This window comes from Glandiceps talaboti, chromosome 20 (assembly GCF_964340395.1).
Source record: "Glandiceps talaboti chromosome 20, keGlaTala1.1, whole genome shotgun sequence".
NCBI classification, from domain to species: Eukaryota; Metazoa; Hemichordata; class Enteropneusta; family Spengelidae; genus Glandiceps; species Glandiceps talaboti.
Genome location: NC_135568.1, coordinates 15,109,015 through 15,119,807, shown reverse-complemented (window position 1 = coordinate 15,119,807; position 10,793 = coordinate 15,109,015). Strand labels below are relative to the sequence as shown.

Genomic DNA, 10,793 nt, shown 5'->3' with positions numbered 1-10,793 from the left:
TGTTATGAGTATAAATAGATATTTGAATACACTATGTAGGTGATGTGATGTCCTTAGATACTCCCCACAAATGTCCCCACTACAGTTTTTCACAAATCACGCATGTGAATGTGTGTTTACTCTGTGTCTGTGTTTCTGTGTATGTATCAGTGAATGACAGTTAAAACCACCACATAAAATGCCTTGGTATTAAGTGATGACTACTTATGGTGTCTAGTTGGGAAATAAACAAGATTATACCACATGTGTATGATTACATGTATGGTCAAAATCTTTTATTTTGTTTTGTTTTCTAAAAAACTTCCTCTACAACTACTAAGTTGTTTGGGCTGAAATAGTAACATAATAGTAGTACCAAAAGAAATATTACAATTGTGCTACAGTAACAAAAAAAATTTGTACTCTTTTTAGTTATTGTAGGGGGCAGGATATTGTGCACTTTTTTTCTTTTTTCTTTTTCTTTTTCTTTTTTTTTTTTGGGGGGGGGGGCCATGAAATTTTTATACTTTTGAAAGGGGGGGCTGTGAAATTTTGGTCACAGTAGATGGGGGGGCCAGGAAAAAAACCAAGTCAGAGATAATTTCTCCCCAGGCCCCCCCCCTGCCGTAAATTCTGTCCGGTCCCTAAGCAATATATCGCCCCAATGACAGTGAGATTAGTATCATCGGATTAAATCATTGAAATAAGTCGGACAGTTACAGTGTCCTTTGGGATTCGTGATATTTTGTGTGTTCAATTCGAACCTCACGGTACCACCACCCAGTCGAGACGTAATCTATATGGACAGCTATCATCACAGTCCACATAATTCATAATACATGACTTACACAGGTTATAAACCCATGGCCATGTAGAAGAAAGGCAACTGTAGCTGTAAAAACAGTTACAAACTATACACCCCGGCCTCCCCAAGACGATCTAGTCCATCCACGAGATTTGTACTAAAGACTGTGATCATAGACAATGGTGGGACTGTCTATGGTATGATGCATGCAGTGTCACAGTTTCTACCTTCCACGAGGCCTTTTACCACATTCCTTACCAGAACATACCATCACACCATGCCACGACTGCTACAGTACCTTGTTGCCAAATAGCTTGCAATTGCCAATACATAGGCGTAATCAAATCTATCATGAACTTTCTGCTAGAACTATACCGCTTACGCTGCTGTTTTTTGAAATATTTTGCTAAAATATTTGTCATATTGAACTTGAAAACTGATTAACCTTCAGGATTTGACATGATATTTAGACAGACAGACAGACAGACAGACAGACAGACAGACAGACAGACAGACAGACAGACAGAAAGACAAACAAACAAATAGTGAACAATACTGACACGAAAAGATAGCTAAATAAATAAATAATTTGAAGTGCAAAAACCAATCACCCACTAACGAAAAGCGTCTAAAAGTGTCGTACTTAATTATAATGTTTCTCATGACCCGACCGACATTACATTTCACCAATCTGACGTAAACAAATGACTCTCTGTACGGCAGGATTAGAAAAAAATCACACCGTCAGACTGTTAAAGTACGATTATGAAATGAAAGTATATCAAATATGTGAACATACTCTTACTTTTTTTTGTACTTTAAAAAAATAATGTTAATAAACCGATGGAACCATCATTTAGAGGTGTTACTGTAGAAACATAGCAATCAGAACTGGCTCGCCAATAGACAAACTCAACTTTCACATTCATTCATTTATTTAACATTATCACATTTTTCAAAGTACGGTGGTCGTTCGATACGATATTAATTAAATTGCATTAAATTAAATTCAATAACACTTACTAGTACGTACGCGTCGATAAGGTTGCCATATGAAATAACAGCCATCAACAACAAAACAAATCAAGTAATAACGGTTCTGTAATATTTCCCTTACACTCTCAGACTGCACTTGTCGGTCACACGATATTTTGTAATTAGTATGAACATCAACAAAAAAGCATGTTGTTATATGGCGTGTTACTTTAATTGTTACCTTACTGGGTGTGGTTCTGAATTCATATTCAAATATTTATCTTTCACCGAGGTACAATAATACATGCAACAGACAAACACATTACAAGGAATTGACGGATAACAATTTGTCAAACATGGTTATTATATTTCTATCATGCATTTCAACCACCCCCCCCCCCCGAAATGATGGCCATATGGTAGAGCCAATAATAATGTCACTTTTTATATTTATACCACTTCTCACGTTGCGCTCAAAGTGGGAAATTTTATTATTACAGATATTATCCCTGTCACAAACCTATCACCACAACCTATGCACTTCCTTATCTCCCTAGCTGAGGAGATACAATCCATTGCAACCTCTATACTACCAGGTCCCCAATTATACAGCTGGGTTGACTGGGGCACAATCATGATTCAAATCTTGCCTAAGGACTTTAGCCATTCAGAAAAACGACCACAGTGAGGCTTGACCCAGCAACCTGCAGAATCGAAGCCAGCCACTCTAACCATTCACCTATCATGACTCCTATATGTTCCTTATAGCCATTTGTCAGGGTGTATACCTTTAACTTTGCAATGTCCATTATTGACTCTGGTTGTACTTGTCATAAATGTGACATGGTACTATTTGCTGGTGCATTTGCACATTACTTCAGTTCATGATCTGATCGAAGACTGATGCCAAAGTAAAATGCCACTTTGTCAGTTAATTCCTCATATTGTAACATAATCATGAAGTACAACACATACAAACACAACCAAGAACATATAATATACTGTAGCCTGCATCCTTTGTGACAAAGTCTGACTTTAACTAACGTTCCTCTGTAGAGGTGTTTTCGATAATTTACTTTAATGACGCATTGGGGAAAAAATGAGCAAATTTTAGAACTATTTATTTATTGATCTACCCACTGTATCAGATGATGTCAGTGACATCACCATGTGAGCATGCACAGAATCAACGAGAAGGGTGGAGCTATGTGAGGAATAATCTGCAGAGAGACGTTTAGTCAAAATCCAGATCTAGGCTAAACATACTTAAAATAGACACAACTTACATGTATAATTTCAAAAGTGAACTACATATTGACCAAAACTGTGCTGGTGATCAGTGTCCCCGCTAAGGCTTATTAGCACGCTACTTGTACAAAGTCTCCATTTTGCTCTTACAGTCAAATTTCATGTTTTGCACAACCTTATATCCAAGTATCAAGAATGCAATGAAACTATATACAAATGAAGTTAATCAATGATGAAATCAAATGTTGTCAGAGAGTTTTATTTCTCTCTATTCGGCATCGAAGAGTAGGTAAAGAGTTTTGCTTTGTATTCCGAATAAATATATGATTTTGCTTCTGGCCTTTGGCCAGAGGAGGGGGATACCCAGCTTCTGAACCCCCCCCCCTCCCAGTTGCACAAACATGGCCACCATGTCAACTTTTCCATTTCTTTCCTTCTCCTTAAGTTGCTCAGTCTCAAAAAACTTAGAGGGAACACTGCTGGTGATACATAATGAGTAAATCAATATTTTCAAAGAAGTGAACTTTACGTTGACCATAACTGTTATGGTCATACATGGTGCATACATTGAATTTTCAAAACATGAACTTTAGAATGACCACAATAGCTATGGTTATATGTCAAATGACCGTGATTCCATGAATTGATAACAACTGAATATATATATATATGACAATAAAACACACACATTATTATCATCTTAAAACAGCAATAAAATTTCAGCCAACCTACAAAACTATTCAGAGCATAAACTTGGTTGACTGTTGTGAGGGTCGAGATTGAGTTAAACCCCTTAAACATAAACCTGGTAAAGTACGACAGGACCATACACACACTGTATGCCATCCTTATTTCATTTTGTCAACTCTTTCTTCTATCACCTTCAGACGTTCTTCTAGTTTGTTGAAGGCAGACACCTTCTTTGAAATCTTTCGAACCCTTTTACGTTTGAACACTGAATAAAAATGATAAAATTATGAATGTAGTAATTTTTTATCTGTATGATATAGAATTGTAAAATCAAAAGATTAGCTCTAGTGTACTAACCCATATTAATAGATCAAAAATCTTAGTACATTTGACGAAGAGAGCTCTAAAAGGTCAATGTCAAAAAAACTTTGAACTACTTGTGCATTATACATTTTGCATAACCTGCGTAAGACATTTGATTATGACTACCAAGTTGATGATCGTTTTTGGTCCTAAGACTAGATTTTCATGACTTTATAATTACAAATACTGCTTGGTGTAGAGATTTGAAATACATGCAAGCAACAATTTGATGTATTAGCATTGGTATTGATCTTGATAATGTCCTTTCAACTTACTGGTTGAGTAGATATTGTCAAGATCAACCCTGTAAAGGTTCTACGCTAAACCATGTCTATCTTTCTGTCAGAGAAGAAATTTTTTGTCATGTAGCAATTTCAACATCTACATTATTTGATAGTGTTAAGATAGTTCTGTCGTAGGATACTTCAATACAATACAAAGTAGCAGGATGTTATACAGAGCACATGAGAAGTACAAAAAGCAAAGGGACACTGAAGGCCATCAATTAACAATTCCTCTAGTAAAGCTACATTAGCTGCAACTGGAATTTTTCTTAAAACAAAACTGTTTTCAAATTGTTTGATAAAATGACTTATACTCATAATATCATACACCTTGAAAAGTACTCAATCACCTGTTGCGATACATATTAGTGCAATGCCATCAAATTGATTTTAGTTCTGCAACCCAAAATTAATGCTCCCGATGAATTAAGATTTCAAGTTATTACTATATAGTGTTACAACATAGATAAAATAAACAAAATTGACGTGGGCAATATAAGATTTTTCGCATATTTAACAATTTTGTAAATATGATGTCAGTTGTCTTATCCAAAAAATAATACCCCAGTTACAGCAAGTGCAGGTTTAAAGAAATGAAGGATTTGAAAATGCTTGTCGATAAAATGTTCCTTTTCTTTTCGTCTTTCCTTTTATTTGACAAAACTGAATAACATTTATTAAAAAGAAAAAAGTGTTGCCCAGGAATACTTGCCTTTTCTACTAGTATCTTGTTTCCAAAGAGAAATGTAACGTCTATAAATCCAACTGTTTCGAAACCAATGGCGAATCTTATCCAGCAGGTTGTCATAGGTATTGCGTCTTTCACCCATTAGTCCTGGCTGGAGATGTGCTTCTTTGAATGCAGTGTTGACAATAGACATAACAAGCACCACATAGATACAGTTCTTCAGAAAGAGAAGTGTTGAGATCATGATCTGTGCAACTACAGAATCAGCATACTCACTGTGGTGTGAAGAAGTCAGAGGGAGAAATAACAGTTGTGTCATTGTGTCATACAGGCTAGCATATCCTAAAGTTGGTGCTATCAAGAAGTAGAACAACTGAGCATATGCAAAGAATATAATAAAGAATAGTGGTGTGAATAAGAGAAGTCGTCGCACAGCAATACCAATACATATGCCAAGAATAGACGTGGTTCGATTCAGAGAGATAATATTAATCAATCCAATAATTGAAACAAAAGATACAAGTGCAAGGACTATTGTATGGATGTCATCAATAAATGTCAGATATCGTACACTTCCATAGCAGTCTGAAATAAATATATGTCATTGCTTGTTAAAGGGGAATGACACTACAGGAGTTAAGACATTTTTGTAATTTTTGATCCTGGAGAGTTGTTTTGTACTGTTACATCACTTTCATTACACATAATTGCCAAGTAAAACCTAATTCAACCTCGCTCCTCGTTATGATTTTGGCTCGCTCCTGTGTACTGCAGAAATATGCAATGGTAGAACATGAATATTCATGAGTAGTTCATTTGACGGTAATAACCATTTGGGGGTCATGAATCTGATAACTAAGGAGGCTGTGGTTCTCTATGTTTTTCATTGGGAATAAGCATCCACCTTGATCAGATTTTAATTGTTTATTTGTTTAATGTGTAGTAATTTGTGTACAAACAAATACCCCCTTGTAGACAGGGAGAGGATAATCAGATTGATAAGAACCCCAAAGCAGACAGTCAAGTAAATTCAACTTGGCATGTAAATTACCTTCACAGTGGCTGAGTTCTTGAAGTACCCATTTCATCACGACCAATCGTAGAATCAGCATGGCGGTGGAAATCATGCCTAAAGCCGAACCTGTCAAGTACCATGCGTTCCAGAAACTCCATGCAACTTTACAACCACACACACCTGCATCAGAGAGATATCTGAACAACAAATGTAGTGTGAGAATGCTGAACAGGGCATGACATATTACCGGAAAGACTGCGTCGTTCTTGGCTTGGAATGGATCCATTAAGACCACAGTAGAAACCTCAATCATGGTAGAGATGATACTTGTACTACGACACTCTGCTAGGAATGTTACCGCACTGAGGAGATTCGCATTTGGGTTGTATGTGGTGAACTCCAAGATAAGGACCCGTGTGTACCTATCGACCCATCCGTTATCAATTAGAGTGTCTATGGAATCTCTCGCTGCACGCCCATCTTTACCGAGTGGTGCAATGAAACCATCTGCGTTGTATCGATTGCCACTTGGTGCCCAGACAGAGAGTGTGTACTTTAGATGGTTGTGGTGATGACTACTATGCACCCATGGAGAGTACGTAAAGTTGGTTACATTGTCTGATTGTGATGTTGTCCATCCTGTTCCGTATGCCCCTTTATCCATCTCTTCATGAGAAATGCACTTCTCATGAATTGCTTTCAGTACTGGTTTATCTGAACAGAGGTCTGAAAAAGTATGAAATGATAGGAACAAAATGAGACTATGACATATGAAAAGGAGCAACTCTAGTATTGAAAACCTGAAATCGCTATTAATAATGTTTACTCATTAATATAACATAGTACCCACTTATTGCCTGGCTATGAGAACTAGAAGTGTCTCTTACTTTTAAAGCTATGTTTAGTTTAAACAATGACTATATCATTAAGTCTAAATGAGTTTATAGTCTAATTACTTCACATTTGTAGGAACCATGCAAAATTATACTAAGAAGATCAAATGAATGCAGATCATGTATGGCATTCAACAGCCCTGAACATGAATAAATATCTTGGTAATGTGTGCAGGTTAGCTAAGGAAGCCAGAAAGGAAATAAAAAAATTGAAAATGATTATTTTCATGTCAGAATCAAACTTGTTATCGTTTTTTCATTCCTACCTGTTGCGATACGTTGCTGTCGCAAGGTGATGTTGCTGACAACATAGGACATGTCTGTGATTTCTTTGTCAAAATATAGTGCCCGTTTGTTGATCCATTCTAGAATACAGCTAACATCCCTGCACTAAAAAACACAGACAACCACGGAAAGACGTTACATATCCAAATTAATGGTATGTAGTAATACTACATTGTAGTTTCACAAATTGAATACACAAATATAGCATTTGATGGATATAACATGTGACCGTCAGAGCTGTGGCTGGCCAACAGTTGACCAGCAATGAATTATTCTGGATGATCTGATAGATAGTCTTCTTGAAAGTGAAACTGTAGCGTGATTTCCGAGGCCTAACCCCAGAACAATAAAAAGCTAAGAAACAAACAAAATAACTGAAAAAACACTACAAGCCAGCATTGCTAATGCAAACACTCATACTAACAATCACATTACATAATCAAACATATAAACAGAACACGACAGATTATATTGGCCATATGGATGACAAATAGGTATTTAAATGGATTTTTGATCAAGAAAACAACTTTACTATTTTATTCTGCTTGAAAAATACCAAATGAGGAACAACATGGATCAAGTCCGTGTTTGTTACTTATTTATTGTAAAAGACTTGTTATTGTTTATATAGGCATAGGCATTGGAGAGCTCTCCAATGTCATAGGCAGTGAATTTTAGTCAAACATATCATTTGGGTTTTTTGCAATTGTCTTACAAATCCAGACTTGGTCTAATTGTTAACATAATAATTGTTTTTAAAAGTATAGAAACAGGATAGTAATACTTTTCATCTTTTAAACATTTTGCTCAAATAAATAACAATATCTCATCTATATGACCACTTTAACAACACAGCCTGACAAATATGTATTAAATTACCTGGAGTGCTTCTCTGCGCCCAATAGTCTGATACATGGCTTTGTTACTATAGTAATGGGATGGAGATCTGTACACTTGAGTGATCAGTACTGTCACCACAAGAAACAGTATCCAAAATATCATGTCTTTCATCGTTTTCATCAGCTTCCTATGTTTGATGTAAAGTTGTCTTGCACTCTTTATCTCCTTTGGTGTTGGGGGAGAGGCAAAGTCACTTGTGTCTGATTGGTGAAGGTTTGGAAAATAGAAAAACAACACAAAATGATATCAATAATGAGAATCTTGAAAGTTTTAGTATAAACTATAATCTGGGCAAATATCTATAAATTCCTACAGAAATAAAATACCACTATGGTATTTTGATAGTCTCTCTGAAATGTCACTAGTCTCGTAGAATAAGTAATGAAGACGGTGTCTTACATTAAGAGAAGAGGGAGAAATTTTCTACCTTGGACATTAGAACCATTTAGTTCAGAATTAAAACAGTGTACAGTCATTCCCATCTAATATATCTTACACACTTACAGGCATGTACTTGGTTGATGTGTATGGTATGTTTAATCTAGTCAGTGCATTGATTGCTTGCAATGGTTCTAGGTTTGGTTCACCAATTTCAAATGCTCACACGTCAGCCAGATATCATTGACATTGAGCCGCTCGATCTTGCTTGCTAGAAAACATTTGTTTAAACTATTTTGTTCATAGACATATTTAATGATTCTCACAAACCAGAGCTGTTATTTCTTCCGCTACACTTCCAGTGGGGCAGTTAAGAATTGTGCCATAAAACAGGCCGTGGTTTGCAACAATGTATTTAATATTGTTTAAAATGACATCGATTTACTCGTACTATTGTCCCTGTTTAGTAGCATAGAACATTACATCCCATTGGATTTTGGTGATATAAATACAAATTATTTGGTTGATTGATTGATTGATTGATTGATTGATTGATTGATTGATTGATTGATTGATTGATTGATTGATTGATTGATTGATTGATTGGCTTTCTTATCAATTCCAATATAAGCAGAAATATGGTCTCTATTTACATTGCTTTAACTGTATGTATACTACACATAGATTACTCACATTTTAGTTTGCGAGTCTCTTCCACTTTAATGGAATCAAACTGAATGGGTTGTTTGATACCACGTTCATCACTGCTGTCTGGTTCCGCTTTGGTTGGTTCTTTGAGCAACTTGAACTTCAGTGTAAGCACAAAGGCTATTAGGATTGCCTGTATAAAGAGAACATGAAGAAGGACAATATAATCAGTGACATTTCCTTTTGTTAGCATTAGAGAAATGAGATAATTTGACAGATAATGTATGCTACTCTAAAAAAGATCACGTCAATAAACTGTAGCTATAAAGTTACTTATTACACTATGTCGCATAAGTCAATAAGTTGAATGTTAGAACAAAAAGGCGGTGTTTATTTCTACAGACACTCCTATTGAAATGTATGCAGAAATGGATAAACAAAATATTGTACATGTATATGTGTATCATACACAATGACAATATTACATTTTATATTATTTTTAGTATGCTTACGTGTCACGTTCATTGTATATAGTATACTTGGTATGTATACAGTAATTAGGGTATAGCAGATTTACATGTACTTACACTAATAATGATACAAAAATGAAATGTTTAACTTGCTTACCTTTAATGGGTCAATTAGCAATGATGACAGAAACAAAGATGAAAGTTGAGATGTTAACCATTCCTTTGAAACATCTGGACCCCATTGTAGGCTGTACAGTACAACAAAGAATGCTGACAGAAGTACGCAAATACAAACTAAGAACCAAGCAATCCATTTACACCACCAAGGTAACGGGAAGTTTTTGTCATCGATGTCCGAGAGATTGTCTGCGGTGTTCAGAATAGTTGCTGAACCATGCCTTCTCTTTACACCATGATAAGGCTTGGATTTACTGAATAGATACACTGTGATGATGGATACTGGTAAGGTTACCAGGCAACTGATCAATCCTGTATAGATCATGCCAAGAGGAATCTCTATCGGTCCCAACTGTATTATCTTTGTTGACTGAACTCTATCATCACTGTTGTAAAACATAGCATTTGCCAACATTGTTAAAAACATGGCAGTCAGACAACAGGATAGGCGTTCGACTCGTGTAAAGGAACTTGGTATTTGCCTATTTACGACGGAACCCCATAGGTAGTCATCGGTCATTTTATCTCGACCATGGCTTGACATCAAATGCACAAATTTCGTCAATTGGGGTTTGCTGCAAACTGGTAGTACTTGTCGTAAAGTGCTGCTAGATTTATCAATAGCAAACCATTTGTAACAGGTGAAATGGAATCTATATGTCAAAATCAAAAGATGTTCATTATGACTTCAATAGGTAAAATCAATTAGTAAAGAGAATATGAGAGAACTTCACATAATAATACTCAGTTACTAAAAATGTAAGTATGTGTACCTCTTTAAACGTATCTGCCAATCTCTTTACAGTTTATCATACTTTCATCGCTGCTAATTAGTTTAGCTTCCAGGACAAATCCTGGAGGAGCCTATATCTTTTCCTTTATAATGTTTATGTTTATCATGTGGCTTGTACATATTGTGTACATTAAGACTTTATGACTTGAAGAAACGGATTGTACGGAAGGGCAAAACTTTAAGAAGGGCTGAAAACAAATAC

General features: G+C 35.8%; 1 protein-coding gene across 1 annotated transcript; it reads right to left on the bottom strand.

The window, feature by feature from the left end:
• Window positions 1–3,855: 3,855 nt before the first annotated feature.
• On the bottom strand, window positions 3,856–10,213 carry LOC144450597 (polycystin-1-like protein 2). The gene is made up of 7 exons (XM_078141241.1): window positions 9,779–10,213; window positions 9,197–9,344; window positions 8,105–8,325; window positions 7,207–7,330; window positions 6,084–6,773; window positions 5,057–5,617; window positions 3,856–3,962 (listed from the first exon to the last, which is right to left on the bottom strand). Exons 1-7 carry the CDS (start codon window positions 10,211–10,213, stop codon window positions 3,856–3,858), a joined length of 2,286 nt encoding a protein of 761 aa, XP_077997367.1.
• Between the last annotated feature and the right edge of the window lie 580 nt (window positions 10,214–10,793).